Below are 23,639 nucleotides of genomic sequence, written 5' to 3' on the forward strand. Positions count from 1 at the left end.
AAAATAAAAAATAAAACGAAAAAAAAAATTTAAATTTCACGGACTTCGCACATGCGCACGGCAGTCCTGATTGAGAATCATGGACAGGAGCGCTCCCACAAGTCTATGCAGTTTTAGACTGCCTGGGAACTCGCTGGGGAAATGCATCAGGGTCGGACTGCAACGTCGGCAGTCAGGGGAAGGACCGGATTGGAGTTTGCTGCAGGGGAAGATCTCGCAACGGGCAGGGTCGGATTTGCGCAGGATTTACTTACTGGATGTATGGTGGCTGCAGTCTCGTCGGGATTTACGTACTAGATGGTGGTTTTGCGGACAGGGATTTACTACAGGACCAGCTAAGTGTGTGTGTGGTTTTGCATTTACTACAGGACGTGGAGTGTGTGGTTTTGTATTTACTACAGGACCAGGTGTGTGTGTGTGTGTGTGTGTGTGAGAAAATGCCTCAGGTGGGATGTACTGGTGATTAGACTCATGGTGGTGTGGTAGGGAATACCTCAGGCTTGAACCCTGTACCTTGTATGCAGGTGTTAAAGACCTGAATTCCCTACCCACCACCATTTGTAAAAAAATTGCAGATTTTTGCCTCATATTTGATCTGATCTATTCCACATAATATCTGTGTTTTTTAAATATTGCAATGCTTGAAATTTGATGGTGCAGTGGTAGCATTGATGCCTCACAGCTATAGGTTCTTGGGTTTGGTTCTTGGCTGGGGTGCCGTCTTTGTGGGGGGGGTCTGTATCTTCTCCCTGTGTTTGTGTGGGTTTGCTTTTGTGTCCTCCCATGTTACAAAGACATGTCTGCATTATTTCTTCCTGGGCCTCTGCTGAGAATTGTTTTTTTTTGTTCCAAGCCAGACTGTCCTGATTAACATAAAATTGACAGGCATTTGAATTTCAGACTTCAGGTTTCTGAATGTTTAATTCCTTGCATATTTGATAGTGCAGTGGTAGTATTGTTGCCTCACAGCTATAGGTTTTCTGGTTTGATTCTTGGCTGGGGTGCCTTCTGTGTGGAGTCTGCATCTCCTCCCTGTGTTTGTGTGGATTTGCTCTGGTGCCCTGTCATTTTACAAAGACGTGTCTGCAGTATTAATCCCTGGGTCTCTGCTGAAAATTGTTTTTGTTCTGTCAGCAGTAAAATTGACAGGCATTTGAATTTCAGACTTCATGTTCTTCAGAATACATAGTAACACAACCTTTTTTCTAGCAATTTTCTAAGTTTATAAGATGAATATTTTAAATTTGTCCCTATTTTTGGGACTGTATTCCCCATTATTGGCTTGTCCAGGTTTTTGTGCTAAGGTTGACCGCTATGGCAAGAACTGAATTCACTGAATATGTTTGAGGGCTGTATTCCCTCATTACTGGGTTTGTCCAGGTGTTTTGTACTAAGAGGTTGACAGCTATGGTGAGAACTGAATTCACTAAATGATAGCCATTTAAGTTTCAGTCTTCCTCTCTTTTACAAAGCAGCTGATGTGGCGTAGTGGTATGTTACTCTGACTGTTTTGCTCAGGGACCTTGTCAGTAAAATGTATGGTGGTAACACAACATTTTATTCTAGCAACTTTCCAAGATTATACAAGCAATGTTTAATGTGTCCCTGGTTTTTGGGCTTTTGACCCCCCCCCAAATACATTTTGGCTTTTTCCAGTTTTCTTGTGCTGTGAAGTTGAGATGCAGTTGAGTATTGAGTAGATTTTACAAGGAGCTGAGAGCTGCAGGGGAATAGAAGTTTAGTGCTTTGCCTAGTTAATACTATTGCACAGCAGGTTGTGTACTTGCTTTTGATGCAGAAGGCTGTGGGTTCTACTCCCACAAGGGGTGGATGCTGCCGTACTGAGAATGTTCTCCTTGGTGAAGATACTAACTATGAGTCTGTTATCAGTTTGCCATCCATTTCCTCTTGCAATATTATTACTAGCTTATCATTTTTTAATGTAATATAAGCAATTTATTCCTGAGGGGCAACAGACACTTTATTTTTCGATGAAACCATGAAATATAAAGGTGATTGCTAGCAGCAACCTCTTCATTAGTTACAGATTTCTTTAATGTGGAATTATTTAGATGACTTTTACTTCAGAGAGTGTGCATATTTACCGATAATGGACTGTAGAATTGTGCATATTTACTGATAAAGGTGGACTGTAGAATTGTGCATATTTACTGATAATGGTGGACTGTAGAATTGTGCATATTTACTAATAATGGTGGACTGTAGAATTGTGTATATTTACTAATAATGGTGGACTGTGGAAGTCTGAGTAGACTTTTTTATGATAAATGTTCTCAACTGGGCAGTTTTGCCAATATGGGTGCATACGTTTTGTTTCATTGCTTACTGGAAAAATGTTCAAAACAAATTTAAAACACCCTCTAACAACTGTACTGTATTGTACAAGGAATATAATTTTAGTACAATGAGGAAGGTGTATCAAAGAGCACATGTATGTTTCATATGCAAGGGGCCTATGATTTGAAAACAGCCCAAAATTAATCTTTATCTGCCACTGGCAAAACGTATTTTCTTTGAATGTGGGTTTCAATGCTGTTTCAATGAATGTGAGTTTCAAGGGCAGAGAAGTTTTAATGCTAAGTTTTCATTGTGAGACTGCATTGCTTTGTTTAACAGATGACTTAGTGTTTGTGCTGTAAAATACAAAATAAAACTTTCAAATGAAGTCCAACTCATCATAGAAGTAAAACAGTATGCACATTAGTGTTTATGGTAAATGGAGTGAAATAGCCAAGTAATGGTTCATTGGAATGGCTGCAGAGGCTCCATTCAACCATGATTTTGTCAGGGGGGAAGGGCAGCAAACTCAGACAGGCCCAGCTGAACTATACCTCCCAACTGTCCAGATTTTCAAAGAATGAATAGATTTTTGCTTCTTATTTTTGGTTTGTTCTTCATAAAATTTGTAGTTTTCTGGCAAATCATTTAGGAATTAAGTCACTAAATAATGATACACAGAGTTTCAGACTTCATAACCTTCAGAAAAATGCATGTTACAGTAAGAGCTGTTCTATCAACTGTCTCAATTTATACAAGAGCAATTTTTAGTACTGTTTATATGTGCCCCCAATATATTTGGCCTTGTTCAGATTTACTGCATTAACAGGTTGAGAGGTACATGCAAATAAATTGCTTTATAGAATTAGGCATAGCCAACCTCTCAACTGTCCCCGATTTTTGGCTCAAAATGTTGCTCTTCCCCTTAATAATCCCTCTGCAAAATAGCAATTTTGGAAGAAAACATGGAGGGTTTACAATTAAGAAATAACTGTAATAATCAAAGTTATAGATTACTTGAAATGCATGTAGATTCTTTTATTTTGTCAGCTGCTCAAGGTAGCAATACTAATATTAAAGTGTCCCTTCTTTGGCAGGTTCCCAGCTGTATTGTGTGTCTATTTTATATTTTTGCATCACATTTTTGGTCCATTTTTCATAAAATTTTGTGTTTTGGCAAATTAGTGACAAATCACTAAAGACTGAAGTTAGAAAATGACAGACATTTGAGTTTCAGATTTTATACCCTTCAGAAAATTCATACTAATGCGAGACCTATTCTATTATCTTTCTAAGTTTATTAGAGTAGTATTTAAAAATTGGCCTTATTTTTGGGCCTTTGTCCCACTTCTGTGTATGGCTTTGTCCAGATTTCTTGCTCTTGAGGTTGAGAGGTATGACAAATGTGTCAGGGCCATCACAGTCAGCCAGAGACATTTCAAATTGTGACATACTTGTTGCACCCCACTCCCCCATGTAGTGACTCTGGATGTGTCCAAGCAAGGCAAGGAGTAGTTGTGTCTACCTTGGATGGGGGAGGATACACTGCATAAGTACTACAGTGGCTTTTCATTTGTCCTTGATTTTGCAGAATGGTCTGGTTTCTGTAATATTTTTGTACTGTTGATTTATGCTTATTACTCAGATTTATGCTTATTACTCAAAGTGCCTGTTGCTCTGTGTTTAAGTAGCAATACTTTAATGACCATAAGGTAAGCTTGTCTGAGATCGTAAGATGCAAGTAAGCTTTAATAAGCATACTGTTAAAGAATTGCCAACATCGAAAGCCTTTCTGTTGTTGCCATGCAGAGAATACTTGACTAGATAATGTATAAGCCTTGGGTATTAAAGGACAGGATTCCATTATTTTAAAAGCTCATTACACTTGTTGGAGACTTCCAGTCATCTCTACAGACTTTACCCGTAAACTAAACAGAATGCCAATCATGTGTGGTCCATAACCTGTACAGTAATCCTTTAAGCAATGTATCTTGAGCTTGTTTCTTGTTTGCTTTTCATTACTTTGATCATGTTTTCCCCATGAAACAAGTTGTCAGGCAGCAGGTCTTTTTGGATAAGAAACATTTTTACAAGTGGGGCATCACAGAGATTTCTACATTCAGCATGTTACTTGGTACTTTAATAAAGCTGAATATATTATAATTAGAACTACAGTGCAAGGAGAAGTGGTTTGAGTTGAGTGCTTCTGGTTTTTCTTATACTTGATTTTGACTGGCATTCCAGTAATGTATTTAAAAGTAATTTATTTTTTCGTGCCTCACAACCTTTTGTTTCCATCTAGATATTAAGTAAGCTGTCATGCAGCCAATGCATTGAAATATTTTTATTCTTCTACACTTATTTTTGTCTTGATTGGACTTTCATAATGATGGTTTGCCACCCAGGGCAGCGTATTTAATTAAAGTTAGTTTTTGTGGTTTTGTGCATAGCTCCTCCCCTTTCTAGTGGACCACACCCCTTCCCCTTGACCCCACCCATTCAGCTGTCTCCTGCAGCCCCCCTGTGATTTGAAGTCACCAGCCGCCACTGATGCAAGCTGATTATATAGAGTCTATGCACTGTACAATATATATCATGTCAATAATCTAAAACAAAATTAATTCTTACAAAAATGAGGAATACTGCATAGTAAACAGATTGTTTCATTTTGGACACTGTGTGAATTTAAATATGTTGATTATTATTCATTGTTTTCAGAGGTCATGAAGATAATAGCCATTACCAGTGTTTGTTTTGATATTCTTAAAACTGTTTTATGATATCAGATACCTGATGTAGCTGTCTTAGGTTAAGGTCCACAACATACAAGTATTGAATTTGTACATTGTTAAGAGAAGTGGGTATTTCAGCGTTTTATCAGTAGGCCAAATGATGTACTGTCATATTGTTAAGCTGAGTGAACAATTCAAACTGTACAAAGCCTAATAAATAAAGCTCAGAGTATTAATAGTGTTACATAACATTGCCTCTAGTATAGAAATACAAACCTGCAAGGCATGGATTTATGATCATCTCAGCTATGAATGAGCTGTAAACTAAACAGTAAAGTAGGTGCATCTACATACATCTCTCTGAAAATGTAAGTTGAATCCACTGAAAACCAGTTTACCAAAATTTTTGTTTTGGCAAAGTAAAAATGCCCATGGTTGATTTCAGCATGTAGCAGGGGTCTATGTCATATAACCGAATGTTCATCTCTGTGAACCTCCATTCAGCGGACATTCATGTCAGTGAACATGAACTTCAGTGAGTTTCTGAAACAGGGAATGGCATAAGTTGGCTAACACTGTGACCATCAGACAAACTGCAGTATCTCAAAGCAACACCCCCACCCCTGCACCTCATCTAACTATATATATATATATATATATATATATATATATATATATATATATATATATGTATATATATATATATATATATATATATATATATATATATATATATATATACCAACTACGAGATCATACTACAGTGGGAAAAGGGTAAATTTCCTGATGTTGGTCAACTAATGCCATCCCTGTTTTAGAAATTTGCTGAAGTTCATGTTCACTGAAGTGCACATTTACTGTTTTTGGCTCGATGAATGGAGGTTTGCAGAGGTGAACATTTGATTATATGACATAGATCCTGAAGGCAGAGGCTGAACTGGAGTAGCATAACCACAAGTCATACTAACAAGACAACAATGTACTCTTTCTGAGGTTAAATCAGAGGTAAGCATGCTGTGAGTTGTCAATTCATGTTATTATATTTTGAGTTAAACGTTTTAGGTTTGAACTAGACTTTGTCTTTGTCATGGAGTTTTAGGGTTTGGATTAAACACATAGATTTAAGAAAATTATGGAGTTTTAGGGTAAATTAGGTGGTTTTAGGATTAGGGTTAGGGATGAAAATGTAGGATTAGGGTGAAGGCTTTAGTTTTACAAATAGGCCTACAGATGGAGGTTTGAAGGGTTTTAGGAATAGGGTTTGGGATGGGGTTTTATCGTTAGGAAAGAAATCTTAGGATAATGGTTAAGGATAGGTTTTAGGGTTGGATTTTAGGATTAGAAATAATACAATGAAATGGCATCAGTTACTAACTGAGTGGCAGCAAACCACTTTCACATTCCAGGATGTAAAGTACATAGTTAAGTTACACATGCGTGCTGTAAGTAACCATTAACAGGAGCAAGGGCCTTATTGTCTTTAAAAGATGAGGCAGTAAAGGTGCAGTAAAGTTAAACAGAAAAGCAAACGTATGGTTGTGAAGAAGTGCTAGTAGCCAAGGTATTCTCTTGTCTAGTTTGAAGATGGAAAGTTGCTATGAGAAAAATCAGAAGGTGGCTTAAAATGAATATGTCCTACAGCGACTCTGAGTTTGAGAAGCCACCATCTGAGACATGACTCCAGAAGTGCCTACACAAATATCTGAAAAAGTAACTATAAAGACACTAGCAGGAGCAGCAGTGGATTAGTCATGAAGAGTTCATCTTCATCCAAAATGTCATGGCAGGTTGTCTAGAGGGAGAATTCCTGCTTCTATTTCTAGTGTATCAATAGGGAAGGATGTTCCAAACACTTTCCCAAATATGTGAGACATGATTATGTAGAAACTCAACAAGGCAGACAGTGAGAATGGCTTAAAAAGTATTTAGTTACTTTTAAACATTATACTTATAATGTATTTTGGTTTTGAACTTGAAACACTGAATGAAATGAAAGTAAAAGAGATATACTGATATGTCCATGCATACCCCAAAAAAAAAGGAAATAGAAAACTGTATTTCATTTTGAAAGGGTGAAATGCTGAAAGCTGTAATGCTTTGCAAATAATGCAATGCCCTGAAGTACAATAACAAATAACAAAAAGTATAAGGTTTTTACAGTCTAAGTTTGTATTTAAATATTCTAACTCATAAAGTGTTATAAAGGTATAGTGTACAGGACTAAAGCTTCAAGGAATTGATGCATTTTGTCCATATATCTAGACAAAGGATGTATGTCACATGGTCTGATATCCTGTACAGTGGCACAGCCTGAAGTACTTGCTGATGATGATGGACCGTGGCTGGTCTTCATCTCATTCTTTTAGCTGTCCTGATATGCCAACTGTTACATTACAAAGTGCTCAGAAGGTTATGGTACACAAAGCAGCATGATTAGATGGTGCTCAAATATGTTTCAGACTGCATCCATTGTATCTGAAAAAGGCTTCCTGACACTGCTGTTTAGGAGATCTCAGTAAATACATGAGGAGAGATCTAAGGAGATACATACATTAAGATCTGAAGAAATACATGAGGGGAAATCTAAGGAGATACATGAAGTGAGATCGCAAGAGATGCATGAGGTGAGATCTCAGGAGATACATGAAGGGAAATCTCAGGAAATACATGAGGAGAGATCTCAGGAAATACATGAGGAGAGATCTCAATAGATACATAAGAGAAGATCTAAGGAGATACACGAAGTGAGATCTCAAGAAATACATGAAGCAAGATCTCAAGAGATACATGAGGAGAGATCTCAGGAGACAAATGAAGGGAGATCTAAGGAAATACATGAGATGAGATCTCAGGAGATATTTGAGGGGAGATCTCAGGAGATACATGAGCAGAGATTTCAGGAGATACTTGAGTGGAGATCTCAGAAAATACATGAAAGGTTCTGATGCTTCTTCTTGAGCAAGGGTGGATAGTTAATGTCTATTAGGTAAGATGAAATGCAGGAGCATGTTAACTGTGAAATAACTATAGTTTAAAGTCTTGTAAGAAGCTTGGTAAAGGAAACAGCCACAAATAGCACCCTCTGGATTAAGGAACAAAGTAGACAGTGGAGAGGATAATTAATGGTGAAGATTGCTAGAATGGTATTAGGATTTGGCATAAACTCTGATTTTTGCTTGCATTAATAACTTTGGTCCAGAGCGACTATCACCTATATAATGTTTCACATTACCCTCCACTTAATGTGTCATATCAGGGCTATACTCAAGAAATATCTGGGTTCATATTACAATATCAAAAAATAACGTAATCGAACAGCCGAAACATCGGAAAATGGCTGCATTTTGAAACTTTTATTGTGGGGGCTGTGCCCCCCCCCTATTAAATATATATTCCAACTCCGAGATCGCACTACAGTGAGGAAAGGGCAAATATCCCAATCTTCACTGTACTGTGATCCCACAATGCGAACTTTGAAATGTGGCCGTTTCAATGTTTTGGCCGTTCGATTACATTATCTTTCGATAATGTAATAGGAACCCAAAATATCTGAGGCATGGACAGTATTCAGGGTGCAAGCCAAAACATTTGGTAGTACACCATGATGAAAGAGCATGGCAAAAGAAGAAGGAATGAATGCATGTAATGTGTGAAAAAAGGAGTGAGTACACAGTAATGTCTGTGCAGGTGAGCAGATTACAGTCAAACAACCAGTGCAGAGTAGATATTATTAAGGTACAAGGAAATAACATTCAGACTGCTGTAATCTCACCCAGTTGGTATGTCTCATACACAGACTTTCACAAGTGCACATGAAGGAAGGCATGCTCACATACACCAAACACATGCACACAACCACACACACACACACACACACACACACACACACACACACACACACACACACACACACACACACACACACACACACTTCTTCTTTTAGCTGTTCCCATTCACCACAGTGGATCATCTGTTTCCATTTCTTCCTGTCCTCTGCATCTTGCTCTGTCAAACCAACCACCTGCATGTCCTCTCTCACCACATCCAGAAACCTTATCTTAGGCCTTCCTCTTTTCCTCTTACCTTGCAGCTCCATCCTTAGCATCCTTTTCCAAATATACCCAGCATCCCTCCTTAGCACATGTCAAAACTAATGCAATCTTGTCTCTCTCTTGCTTTGTCTCTAAACTGTCCAACTTGACCTGACCCTTTAATATATTGATTCCTAATCCTGTCCATCCTCATCATACCCACAGCAAATCTTAACATCTTTAACTCTGCCACTTTCAGCTTTGACTCCTGCCTTTTTGTCAATGCCACAGTCTCCAACCCATATAACATAGCTGGTCTCACTACCCTCTTGTAGACCTTCCCTTTCACTCTTACTGGTACCCATCTGTTACAAATCACTCCTGACACTCTTTTTCATGCACTCTACCCTGCTTGTACTCTCTTCTTCACCTCTCTTCCACACTCATCATTACTCCATCCACCTTCGCCAACTCTACTCCCTGCATTCTCACCATTACTCTATCCTCACTCTCATTCACACACATATATTCTGTCTTAGTCCTGCTGACCTTCATACCTCTCCTCTCTAGAGCATATGTCCACCTCTCCAGGGTCTCCTCAGCCTGTTCCCTACTCTCACTACAAATCAAAATGTCATCCGCAAATATCATAGTCCAAAGGGACTCCTGTCTGATCTCGTCTGTCAACCTGTCCATCACTGTTGTAAATAAGAAAGGGCTCAAGGCTGATCCTTGATGTAACCCCACCTTCACCTTAAATGCATTCATCAATCCTACCCCAGACCTCACCACTGTTACACTACTCTTGTACATATCCTGTACCACTCTCACATACTTCTCTGCCACTCCCGACTTCCTCATACAGTACCACATCTCCTCTCTAGGCACCCTATCATATGCATTCTCTATTTCCACAAAGATACAATGCAACTTCTTCTGACCTTCTCTATACTTCTCTATCAACACTCTCAGAGCAGACATTGCATCTGTAGTGCTCTTTCCCAGCATGAAACCATACTGCCATTCACTAATCATAACCTCCCTTCTTAACCTAGCTTCTGCTACTCCTTCCCATAACTTCATGCTGTGACTGATCTGTTTTATCCCTCTGTAGTTACTACTGCTCTGCACATCACCCTTATTCTTAAAAATCAGTACCAAAACACTTTTTCTCCACTCCTCAGGCATCCTCTCACTTTCCAAGATTTCATTAAACAATCTGGTTAAAAACTACACTGCCATCTCTCCTGTACACCTCCATGCTTCCACATGTATGTAATTTGGACCAACAGCCTTTCCCTTCTTCAGCCTCTTCATAGCTGTCTTTACTTCCTCCTTGCTAATCCATTGCACTTCCTGATTCACTATCCCCCACATCATCCAACCTTCTTTCTCTCTCATTCTCTACATTCATCAGCCCCTCAAAGTACTCTTTCCATCTGCTCAACACACTCTCCTCACTTGTGAGTACTTTTCTCTCATTATCCTTTATCACCCTTACCTGCTGCACATCTTTACTAGCTTGGTCCCTCTGTCTAGCCAATCGGTACAGGTCCTTTTCTCCCTCCTTAGTGTCCAACCTTTTATACAACTCTTCATACGCCTTATCCTTAGCCTTCGCCACCTCTCTCATTGCCATATGACTCATCTCTTTATAGTCCTGTCTACTTTCTTCATCTGTCTGACAATCCCACTTCTTCTTTGCCAACCTCTTTCTCTGTATTCTCTTCTGTACTTCTTCATTCCACCACCAGGTCTCCTTGTCCTCCTTCCTCTGCCCAGATATCACACCAAGCACCTTTCTAGCTGACTCCCTTACCAGCTCTGCTGTAGTTACCCAGCTATTTGGTAACTCTTCACTGCCACCCAGTGCCTGTCTTAACTCTTCCCTGAACTCGACCTCACATTCACCCTTTTTCAACTTCCACCATTTGATCCTTGGCACTGCCCTCACACTCATCCTCTTCTTCTTGATCACCAATGTCATCCTACAGACCACCATCCTATGCTGCCTAACTACACTTTCACCCTGCCACCACTTTCCAGGCTCCAATCTCCTTCAGACTGGCCCTCCTACATAAGATATAATCTACCTGTGTGCATCTTCCTCCACTCTTGTACATCACCCTATGCTCCACCCTCTTCTTAAAATCCATATTCACCACAGCCATCTCCATCCTTTTCACAAAATCCACTACCATCTGACCTTCTGCATTCCTCTCCTTAACACCATACATGCCCATCACTTCCTCATCCTCTCTGTTCCCTTCACCAACATGCCCTTGAAATCTGCTTCATTCACCACTCTCTCACCCTTGGGTACACTCACCGCCACTTCATCAAACTCACTCCAAACTTTTTCTTTCTCATTCATCTCACACACAACTTGCGGAGCATATGCGCTAGCATTCATCATCACACCATCAATTTCCAGCTTTATAAACATCACTCTATCGGACACTTTTTTCACCTCCAAAACATTCTTGGCATACTGTTCCTTTAGGATAACCCCTACCCTATTTTTCCACACCATGATAGAACAATTTGAACCCACCTCCAATACACCTGGCTTTACTCCCCTTCCATCAGGTCTCTTGCATGGACAATATATCATCCTTACTTCTTTCCATCATATCAGCTCGCTCTCTCCCTATACCAGTCATACTGCCAACATTCAAAGTTCCTACCTTCACTACTACACTCCTAACCTTCCTCCTCTCTTCCTACCTTCGGCCATGCATTCCCCCTCTTCTTCTCCTTCTCCTTTGGCCAACAGTAGCCCAATTATCACCAACACCATGTTGGCTAACAGTACTGGTGGCAGTCATTGTTAACCCGGGCCTCGACTGATCCTGTATGGAATTATGTATTGTAATCCGCATATGTCATTTGGCAAAAAGTTTTACACCAGATGCCCTTCTTGATGTAACCCTCCCCATTTATCTGGGCTTGAGACTGGCATGAAGAAATGCACTGGCTTATGCATTCCCAGTAGCTGGGTTGCACACACACACACACACACACACACACACACACACACACACACACACACACACACGCACACACACGTGCACACACGCACACACACACACACACACACACACACACACACACACACACACACATGCACACACACACACACACACACACACACACACACACTCTCTCTCTCTCTCTCTCTCTCTCTGCAAAGCACTTCCCCAACGGTACAGTCCAAACAATTTAGCATTGACTACTATAATTGGTTAATCATGTTAAAAAGAAGGAGAATAAATAGCAGATACTGCTATAAGGTTTAGTTCAGTAATATATCCCACTTAGTGCATTTGCATCAGTGATGTACAGACACCATTGTGTAATACAATGTAAATCTTAATAAAATCACTAGACCAAAGTAATAAAATGGGGGCACAGTGGGTAATGCTAGCACTGGACTTTTTTGTAACAGTAATAATGAATAAAACTGAAGTAAATTCAAAACTACAGGTAAGAGATATATTCACAATTAAGTGAAGTGGATGACCACAACATGAGGATAGTCTTAGCATAAACTGAATGTAACCTGAATATATAATGGACATAGGCTGAACATTGAATGATCATAGCATGAGGATAGCCTTAACATAGAGCAAGCATAGCCTGAGCATACAATCAACACAGATTAAACACTGAATGACAATACCATAAGGATAGTCATAGCATAAACCAAGCATAACAGGAATATATAATGGACATATACTGAACATATAATGAGCATAGCATGAGGATAGCCTTAGCATAAACCAAGCATAACTGGAATATATAATGGACATATACTGAACATATAATGAACATAGCATGATGATAGCCTTAGCATAAACCAAGCATAGCCTGAGCATACAATTGACATGGACTGAACATTGAATGACCATAGCATGAGGATAGCCTTAACATAAATTGAGCATAGCTGGTGCACAAACTGAAGACAGACTGAACTCTGGCTACACAATAAATGACTAGTACTGATATGAGCAGTGACTTTATGTACTGGCATAGTTTATGGCACTGCTGAGATTGTCTTCCTTGAATTTCCCTGAAAATGCACTCTTAGTGTGATAGTCTCATTTAACAAGCATAGATAATAATTAACAACATTAACACAGAGACATGTCCCAGAGAAAGTAGCTTACGATACAATGGATGTCAAAGATATCATATGACACGGCAGAACGGTAATACAGAAGTAAAAAGTGGGTGAACCGTGGATATTTCTACAGCCAAAAGAAAGGAAGGTCTAGAGGTAGAGATCAGATTGCAATGCATAACAGTGCAAGTGTCAGAGGCTGACAGTATATTATTAAAACCCAAGTTCCAGTCTGCATTGATTATAATGGATTAATACAGGGGGGGGGGGGTTGCCCTAAGCAGAATCGAGCCAAGAATATTTTCATACTTTGAACCTTTTGAAATCAGTCCAGTTTTGCAAACTATAAGGGCAAAACTTGTTCAGGGGAAGATCACACAGGAAGCACAGACAAAAGATGAGAAAGTGGATGTGGCTAGGGAATAGCAACAGCCTAGATTTTCTGCTTCAGTGGTGTTATAGTGGAACATAGAGGGGATTAGGCTTCAGGAATTTGTCCCAAAACTGGTTTCTCTGGAAAAGCAAAGAAACAGAAAAGTGCAAAGGATATAAAAGATCAGAAATAGACACTGATAAATCAAGAACGATTAGGTGGGTGTTAGAGACCAATGAATATCCTAAAGTAATAGCAGTGCATTGAGAAAGGCCTGGAAGCAATACACTGGCCTTCATTTTTTTTAGCAGCACTGCAGTGGATCTGTCATATTTTGTGACATGTGCATAGTCAGTTTTCAGCACTTACTTTAACATTCAGATTTCTCTGTCTTTAGGGGATCTGTGGAAACACCTATATAATAGATCATGGTTAAAAAGAAAAAAAAAACAGAGTCTTAAAGAGCTAAAGAAAGCCCATCATTCAGAGTGATATCTTTATAGGCTAGCAGGGAAACACCTATCATGGGTTATAGTTTCCAACTTGGCACCGAAAGACGGGCTCTAAAGTGTTACATCATGAGCCCAGAGTCCTATGTCTTAAGGCAAGAGATTGTCCATCTTCAGTCCTGTGTCTTAAGGGGTGGGGGGATGCCAGGGGGAGTACCGGTATAGCAGGCTATAGTACTTAGCCTGATACTAAAAAGCTGATTCTAAAGGGAGATGCTGCTATTTGGAACCCTGTGTCTTTCACTCAGAAAGAAAAAAGGAAATAGCTCTATAAATATGCCATGTTTCCTTACTTTGTCCTGAGTGACAGGGTCTTGAGAGAGAGAAAGAGAGAGAGACTGCATCAAAAAGGTAGGACACTTAATCGCTATTTATTTATTTTATTTTATTTTACATTTGTTGACCGGGCTAGTCTAGCTGGATACATATCCTTTTTCAGTAGAGGCCCGGGGAGAAAAGCTCCCATCCATGTGAACAGTTTAGCATTACAATTTTATGGAAATCTTACATTATAATATATAACAAAACAGTAAAAAAATATTTGAGTGGACTTTCTGTTTATAGGGTTCATTTAGAGCCCATAGACATAGTCAGTATGATAAATATTTCTATATAAGAGTGACAAAAAACAAATTCATAAAATTCACTAAATTCCACAAAATCATTGTGAATCATAAATTGTCATGCTGTCAGAGTTTAGCTCAGTCAAAAAATCTTTCTACAAAACAACACATTAATCTATGTGCTGTGATTTACCTGTGAAAATCAACTGGACATACAAGCTGATTTAAGTATACTTTTCTGTGCACTTTGCTTTTTTAAGATTAGTTATTTGTTTCATTGAATATTGTGGTCTCTTTCTTTCTGCACTTAGTTGCCAGAAGTGTGAAAAGTGTAGCCATCTGGGTTCATTGGAGGTTGTTACTCTACTTTTGAAATTCTGTGTTAACTCTTAGCCTGGGGGTTTCTGTTTGCATTATAATCAGTGTTGGTCACATTTCTGTGAATCCTTTCTGCTCATCATCTGAGGTGTAAGCTGCTGTGATTTACCCGAGTTGGGAGGGTGGCCTAATGGTTAAGGTGTTTGCCTTACAAACACAAGGTGCAGGGTTTGAGTCTCGCAAGGGATAATTGACTAGGCTTAAAATGGCTTACAAGGCAGTTAGCTTAATACTAATCTATGAACCTATACCAGGCACTGAAAAATTCCTCCATAACCTGAAAAAAGCAACAGGACACACAAGCTGATTTAAGTATACTTTTCTCTGCACTTTGCTTATTTAAGATTTATTATTTGTTTCATTGAATATTGTGGCCTCTGTCTTTCTACAGTTAGTTTCCCACCTACCTACCCTGTTTCTCTCGTGGTGTTAATCTTGGTTTAAATTTGTTTTTGGACACTACTCCTGGGCCCATCTCATTTGCTCACTCAACTGAGTACAGTGAGATCATATTTTGATTTCAGACATTCCAAATAGTCCCATCTCCTCTGCTGTGTACAGAGAGACCACTTGGGAAGGACATTGCCTATAGTTTTTTAATCTGCTCTGTTCCCTCCCTCTCCACTTAAAAAATATTTATACATTCTTCAGCTGTTCTTACTTAACTGTCTTCTACTTTATTACCTTAGTTTGCTGTTCTGTGTGTGCTTCCGTTTTGATTTTTTCATAACTTACTGCCCTCTGCACTTGTTTTTTGTTGTTTTTAATTTATCTGCATTTATTTAAACTGTAGTTAGCTTAATATTGCTACACACTCAAGTATGCTAGCTTGTATTGCATTTAAAGTGTTTTTGCTACTGTTTTAACTACTTTTCCGCAAAAAAAAGTTCTAAGCTTGTTTCGCACCTTTCCTGTAACTAGCATAGTCCAGATACAGATTTGCTATATTCAGACTGTTTTGTAAGTTTCAGAGCTCCCCAGACCTTTCTCTGTTGGATGCAAACCTTCTAGCTTATCAGTGGGAGTGGTAAGCACTAGGTAGTCTATCTACCACAAGAGGAGTAGTTTCTGGCCCACAAATTGTAGTTTATTGGCCGTTTGGGCAAATTTTCCATCCCTTTCACCTTTCATGTTTAAAAATCCCATGTTTGCATGGGTTTGTGCTTGTTTAAGCTCCTCGGATCCAGTTTTGGCATCCTGCAGACTACAAGAGCAACAGGAAGGAGAAAGAGATACTCTAAGTGCCTCCATTTTGATTTTTTTCATAATTTACTGCTCTCTGCACTTGTTTTTTATTTGTCGTTTTTAATTTATCTGCATTTATTTAAACTGTATTTGCCTTAATATCGCTACACACTCAAGTGTGCTAGCTTGTACTGCATTTAAAGTGTTTTTTCTATTGTTTTAACTGCTTTTATAAAAAAAAAAAAAAAAAGTTCTAAGCTTGTTTCCTGCCCTTCCTGTAACTAGTCTAGTCCAGATACAGACTTGCTGTATCCAGGACTGTTTTGTAAGTTTCAGAGCTCCCCAGACCTTTCTGTGTTGGAGGCAAACCTTCTAGGTTATCACTGGGAGTGCTAAGCACTAGGTAGCCTATCAACCACAACAGGAGTGACGTTTGGCCCAGAAATTGTAGTTTATTGGCCGTTTGGACAGCTTTTCCATGTCTTTCAACTTTCTGGTTTTAAAGCCCATGTTTATGTAGGTTTGCACTTGTTTAAGCTCTGCAGATCTAGTTTTGGCATCTTGCAGACTGGGACTGTTTTGTTAGTTTCTGATCCTCCCAGATCTTTCTGTGTTGGAGGAAAGCCTTCTAGCTTATCAGTGGGAGTGTTAAGCACTAGGTAGCCTATCTACCACAAGAGGAGTGGTTTCTGGCCCAGAAATTGTAGTTTATTAGCTGTTTGGGTAGTTTTTCCATCTCTTTCAACTTTCTGGTTTAAATGCTCGTGTTTACATTAGTTTGCACTTGTTTAAGCTCCTCAGATCCAGTTTTGGCTTCCTGGTGACTACAAGAGCAACAGGAAAGAGAAAAGAGATACTCTAAGTGCCTCCATTTTGATTTTTTTATAATTTACTGCTCTCTGCACTTGTTTTTGTGATTTGTTTTTAATTTATCTGCCTTTATTTAAATTGTATTTGCCTTAATATTTCTACACACTCAAGTGTGCTAGCTTGTACTGCATTTAAAGTGTTTTTGCTACTGTTCTAACTACTTTTCTGAAAACAAACAAAAAAAGTTCTAAGCTTGTTCCCCACCTTTCCTGTAACTAGTCTAGTCCAGATACATATTTTCTGTAAGTTTCTGAGCCCCCCAGACCTTTCTGTGTTAGAGGGAAGCCTTCTAGCTTATCAGTGAGAGTGGTAAGCAATAGGTAGCCTATCTACCACAAGAGGAGTGGTTTCTGGTCCAGAAATTGTAGTGTATTGGCCATTTGGATATTTTTTCCATTCCTTTCAACTTTCTGGTTTAAAAGCCCGCGTTTGCACACCGTGCAGCAGTGCTCAGCCAAGGTCAAATATTGCCGGTGCCAGAAAGTCTGCTCTTCAATTTTCCCCTTAGAATGTGCTTGTTCTTTTACTTCTTACACTTCAATTAGCTTAATCGGTTAGCACTTTAACAGGCTTTTGTAGCATTTATTGTAGCACACTTAGGTGCTATCAGCACTAGCTATTCCTACACTGTAACAGCACCTGTACTTATTAGTTATGACTACTCCTCCTGGTATGATTGTAGGGCAATTTCCTGTGCTTTCTCCTGCTAACCTGGCGCACTTGGGCATTCTGAGACAGTGTGGCAACTGTCTAATATACACAGACAACCCTTTCCTTTTACCTCCCAACACTCATACCTGTGAGAAATGCACTTATATCACCAAACTGGAAGCAGTGCATGCTCTAACCAAGACTGGACTAGCTGGTCAAGAGAAGAAGGCTGACACCTGCAACTCACTGCATAAAACACACAGCTCTCCAGATCACCAACCATCACAACTCACACATAGAAACACAAACTATACATCCACATTTATGGAGGGTCTCAATAAAAATTTAAACAAAAAGAGACCCTGAGACAGAAATTCACTTGACCACCACAACACAACACCAACCCCAGAACACATAGCTCACCACCACAGTGTGCCCATCAACCCAAGCCCTTAAGGCAAAACACTTTGCCCAATGTACTAATCATAGGAGACTCAATTGTGAAGCCCACTCATGTCCCACTCACTAGGCTGAACAAGGGCAAGGTGACAGTCAGTTGTCTATCAGGTGCCAGGATCCGCCAGATAACACATGCACTCAGGTCACTCCACAACAAGTACAAATATGACTCAGTCATTGTCCATGTGGATGTGAATGACCTGACATGTACCTCCCTGGACTACATAAAAAGAGATGTGATGGAACTCTTGGATTATGTGGTCCAGGCAGGTATAACCCCAGCCCTGAGCAGTATTCTACCGTCACCCAGAATGATACCACAGTATGAGTAGAAAATGATTGGCTTCAACAATTGGCAAAGTTCCTGGTGACATTCTAAGGGGATCCAGTATCTGTCTGCCTGGGACAACATGATCGACAGACCTCGATGCTTTGCCAGAGATGGCCTGCATCTGTCACCCCTGGAATTCTGGGTAATGGCTAAGGCTCTTGCCACCCCTATAGTGCCTTTTTAGGCAGTGTTCCAAAGACCAAAATTCCACCATAACAGCTAGAAACAAATGTAATCTGAGGGTCATGCTACTCAATGCTGGAAGTATAAATCTCAAGATGTACTCATTCAAAGATCTCCTCAAAATGGAGAATGTCGACATCTGTGCTGTAACGGAGACCTAGTTTAAAGAGGCAGAAAGCACCCCTGTGGTCCCAGGCTACAACTCATTCCATACCTTTCGGCCCAGAATGTGGCCAGAAGCTCCAAAGGTGGTGGTGTCTCCATATTCTTAAAGGATATCCACACCTCTAGACTTGTAACCCAGCATAATGCATCCGAGATACTTCAGGTACAACTAACACTGGGTAAGACGGTGATACAAGTCAAAGTCATAGCCTGCTACAGAACCCCAAACATGTCCCTAGACTCTCACTCCAACTTCCTAAACACCCTGGAATCTCTCAAGGTCCAACCCAATACTTTCATACTGGTGACTTCAACTACCCCTTTATCAACTGGGAAAACTATTCAAGTACCAATGTACAGGCCCAACGCTTTCTGGAATTTATCAGTTCCAATGCCCTGGACCAGTTCATTCTGACCCACACTAGAGGAAGCAACATCTTCGACCTAGTTATCACCAACATGGGAGACCATTGCTCCACACCTATAGTCAATTCCTCCCTGGTTAAATCTGACCACAAACTGATCACCATGGAAATCTACATCTCATCTGCACCCCCCCCCCACCCCGCTTAGGTGACCACCCTGAAAAACTTCTCTAAAGCTGACTTTCGGCTCCTAAAAAAAGAGGAGGCTAACTTCTCAGCACCCATGCCAATGGAAAATAGCTGCATGGCTGCCGAATCATACACCAAAGCACTGTATGAGCATGTACACAGATGCATGGACCTTGCCATACCAAATAGAACTAAGACGGACTCCTCCAAAAAAAGGAAGACAATCTGATGGTCCTCAGCCATCAATAAACTACAACAGAAGGAAGAAACTGTCACAGAAAAAAATGAAGTCACAAGACTGGAAAACCTCCCTTATCAGTCTCAACAAAAAGCTGAGATCCCTTATCAAATCCTCTAAAGCCAGCGATGAAGGCAGAATTGTGGCTAACACCAAAAACAACCACAAAGCCTTCTATAGCTATATCAAAAACCTCAAAGGCAATACTCAGATTTGCTCTGAGTTATTGCACAATGGCACCTTCTATACTGAGCCAACAGATATAGCCAACATACTGGCCGACAGATTTAGTGCCAACTTTACCCCTCTCTCCCCCCAAGGGCCCTATCACAATACCGGAAGAAAGCCTGGTACCCACTATTTCTGTGGCACAGGTAAAAGCTGCATTGTCCAAAGCCAAGAATACACCATCCCTGGGACCTGATAATATCCCTGGCTGCTTCCTACATGAGCTAAATAATGAACCTACATGACATCTGCGTGCCCTGTTCAATCACAGCCCTAGCTCAGGCCATGTCTCCAATGAATGGTGCATTGCTACAGTCATCCCGCTCCATAAAGGGGGAGCAACTACAGACCCTGGGAGCTATCGTCCCATTAGCCTGATGAGTCTGGTATTCAAAGCTATGGAATGCATCATCATGGACCTGCTTAACAAAGATATAGGCAATCTTCAAACTTTTGACCCCACACAGTTTGGCTTTATCAAAGGGAGATCCTGCCTGCTGAACCTGGTTGACTTCTTTGATGCAATCACCAAGGCTGTGGATGAGGGTAAGGCAGCGCATACAGCCTACCTCAACCTGGCCAAGGCCTTTGATACCATTCCCCACTCAGGTATCATTGATAAACTCACCAAACTAGACATCAATACTTACATCACTATGTGGGTTGCAAATTAGCTCACAGACAGAACCCACAGAGTGAAAGTTGCGGATTCCAAATCAGACTGTCGACCAGTCATGAGTGGAGTCCCACAGGGCTCAGTCCTGGGCCCTCTCCTGTTTGGCATTTACTTCTCAGACATCCAAGCCAACACAGAAGGACTCTGGCTGACCAAGTTTGCTGATGACTGCAAACTAGGAGTCATTATCAACTCCCAAAGTGATGCAAACATTCTAGAAAAGGGCCTCTCTGCGACTAATGACTGGTGTCGCTGAAGCTTAATGCCAAAAAATGCGTTATCATCCCCTTTCGAAAAAACTCAGTTCCCACGAATTATCAATTTGATGGGAGCCCACTGAACACTGAAAGGGCCATAAGAGATCTGGGCACCCAGGTCAACAGCCACCTCACCTTAAATCACCACATTGCCACTGTGGTCAGAAAGTCCTTCTATGTGGCAAACCTTATAACCAAAGGTTTTGCCTCCAGGAAGAAAGAGGTCATCATCCCTCTCTACACATCTCTCATTAGACCAATCATCGAATATAACGCCCCATTTGCCATGTACCTGACCAGATACCTACAACAGCTGGAGAGACCACAAAAGTACCTCACAGAAAGGATCCTAGGCCTTAACACATGTCCTACATGGACAGACTCAAGAAACTTCAGCTGTTCTCATTCTCTTATCATCTACTTAGAGGTGATATCTGCTTGTCTTACAAAGCCATGTCTGACCCAGCCTTACTTGAAATGCTACACCTAAAGAAATCCCAACCCCCCCCCACCACACGCTCCAGAGATCACAACCACATTATCACAACTAACAGAACATGCTGGAGGGACATCTCCCAAAGACTGTCATACTCTGGAATAAGCCTCCCATTCATGTCAAGCAGAGTACCTCGCTGACCCTCTTCAAGAGAAATCTTGATGAGTGGATGGGTAGCAAAAGTTCACTCCAGGGATCATTCCAGTTGTCCTACCAGATAGGGGCACTGTGAACTAACATCTGGTGGCACGGTTCCTGGGCAATTTGTTTGGGCTAGGCTTGTAAAGGCTCCAGGGCCATTAGGCTAGTACACACCTATGAACCTATGTGTTTTTTTATTAAAGTGTGTTATATTTCATATTATTACCATCTTTAGAAGAATGCTGATTAACAACAGAGCAGCGATGGTTTCTTTCATGTTTTCTTTTTGCGTATTCCTTTCTTTACCTAGGATACGAAGGATGACAGGATTACATATGCAACACTACAGCCACATCAAATTGCTTCACGGCTCAAGAACGTTGTTCAGGAAGACTCAACAGAGTACGCCGCTGTCTGTTTCAAGAGTGTGCCAGATAATGATATCACCTACGTTACTGTGAACACTGTCAAGTCACATACAAGTGCTAAAATACCAATGTATTATATAGAGGACCACGGTATAGAATATGCTGCAATTAGAAGGCAAAACAAAAAGATTAAGAAGTAAAGGCATTAATCAATGTTTGCCACAGTCTGCTCTTACACTGGCTATTAACTAAGCATATATCAAGCGTATAAAACAAGGCAATAACATATGTGTATCGTGTCAGCATTTTTTATTATGACAAATTACATTTTTTTCTCTCTTCAAAATGCCAATAACCAACTCAATAAGAAAAGGGGCAAGAAGAAGGACCATTAATGAAGTGAAGATAAAGGAGTGAATTAGGAAGTCAGGAACAAAAAGCTGGATTATCAGGCAGTTAAAGTAGTAAGGGAGAGAACTGAGGAACAGAGACGGGACTCTTTCTTTGCCATCTATACTTATGAGTCTTCCAGCATTTCTAATAGACAGAATGCAGGAGATCTCTCAGGCTAGACATCTATTCCTGCAGCAGATGACCCTGGTCAATACTGGATTCCCAGCTATTTTGGCCTTGTGGATCTGTGGGATCATAACACCCTCATATTAAGTCAAGACTATGATACATCTGAAAACAGTTGCGTGACATCACACTTTAAAAGAATGGTGATGCATCTAAAGAGTTTGGGGTAGGTGGAACAGGATGTCTGAGGATTACAAAGGTTCAAATGAAAGTTACTAAGGGACTTCAGCCTGCTGATGATAGCACTTCAGACAGATAATACATTACTTATACATTGGTAATTCAATGGGTACTATGCTACAAAGAACACATTTTATGAAAAAATGTGGGAAAACTTTTTCTTGATTGTCCACAGCAGTGTAAGTGTGCTTTGAGTGTCAAATTGTAAACTATGTGCAGGCTAATCACTTTGCAACTAATATATTCTTTTTTTTCTTTATCAGTGGGAAAGGGGGTGCCTGGGTTCAAAGTGACTTTAAAATGCTGGACAAAGAGTGACAGTTGGTGAAGAAGATTAAGGTTGTGAGTTGTTAATGAGAAACTTCCTGTACAGGGTTTGATTCCCTCAACCTGCATTTGCCTACTGTATGATCTTGAGCAGGTCACTTAACCATGCAGCTCTTTGGAGCCTAGGCTACATCAACATCCACCTCCCGTTCATAAACCTATTGCTATCTTACTTCTGTCTATAATAGCTACTATCATATGAACCTTGCTAAGTCTGTTTGAATATTCCAACAAAACTGCAAATAGCTTCTCTATCTTTAAGTGTCCTACTTTTAATTGACTCTGCTCTATTAGGTTCATAGGTTCATACTAGGCTATCTGCCCTAAGGCATTTATAAGCCTAGCCCAAAGTTTTGTGGCTTACGCCACCCCTTATATGAAAAAATACTGTGCCCATTAGTTTGTTGTGCCTCTGTCCAGCAGTGACACAGAGATGATTCCCGGGGTAAACCTACGATCTCCCATCCACAGGTCAAGATTTCTCTTGAACAGACCCAGCGAGGTGCTCTGCCTCACATGGACCGGGATTTTATTCCACAGCATAGGGAGTCTCTGAGTGATAAATCTATCCCTCCAGCACATCCTATTTATATCCATGCTAAGGTTTAAGTCACTTGCTCTAGTGGTTTTGGTGGATTTGGATTTTTTGAGGTGGAGCATGCCCATTAATTCCGGGTTGGACATGGCCTTGTATGTCAGGCACATGTCACCTCTGAGCAGACGGTATGCGACTGAATAGAGCCG

The 23,639-nt window shown here is 40.3% G+C and overlaps 1 protein-coding gene across 1 annotated transcript in view; it reads left to right on the plus strand.

Moving 5' to 3' along the window:
• The window catches only part of LOC122810842 (rano class II histocompatibility antigen, A beta chain-like), a 271,294-nt gene extending 248,906 nt beyond the window's left edge, over positions 1-22,388 (plus strand). The window contains exon 6 of the mRNA XM_044082396.1: positions 21,752-22,388. Within this exon, the coding sequence (XP_043938331.1) occupies positions 21,752-22,009 (258 nt within the window). The 3' untranslated portion in view covers positions 22,010-22,388. The remainder of the gene's footprint in view (positions 1-21,751) is intronic.
• Positions 22,389-23,639: the final 1,251 nt, after the last annotated feature.

This window comes from Protopterus annectens, chromosome 9.part0, assembly GCF_019279795.1.
Source record: "Protopterus annectens isolate FY-2018-M chromosome 9.part0, PAN1.0, whole genome shotgun sequence".
NCBI classification, from domain to species: Eukaryota; Metazoa; Chordata; order Ceratodontiformes; family Protopteridae; genus Protopterus; species Protopterus annectens.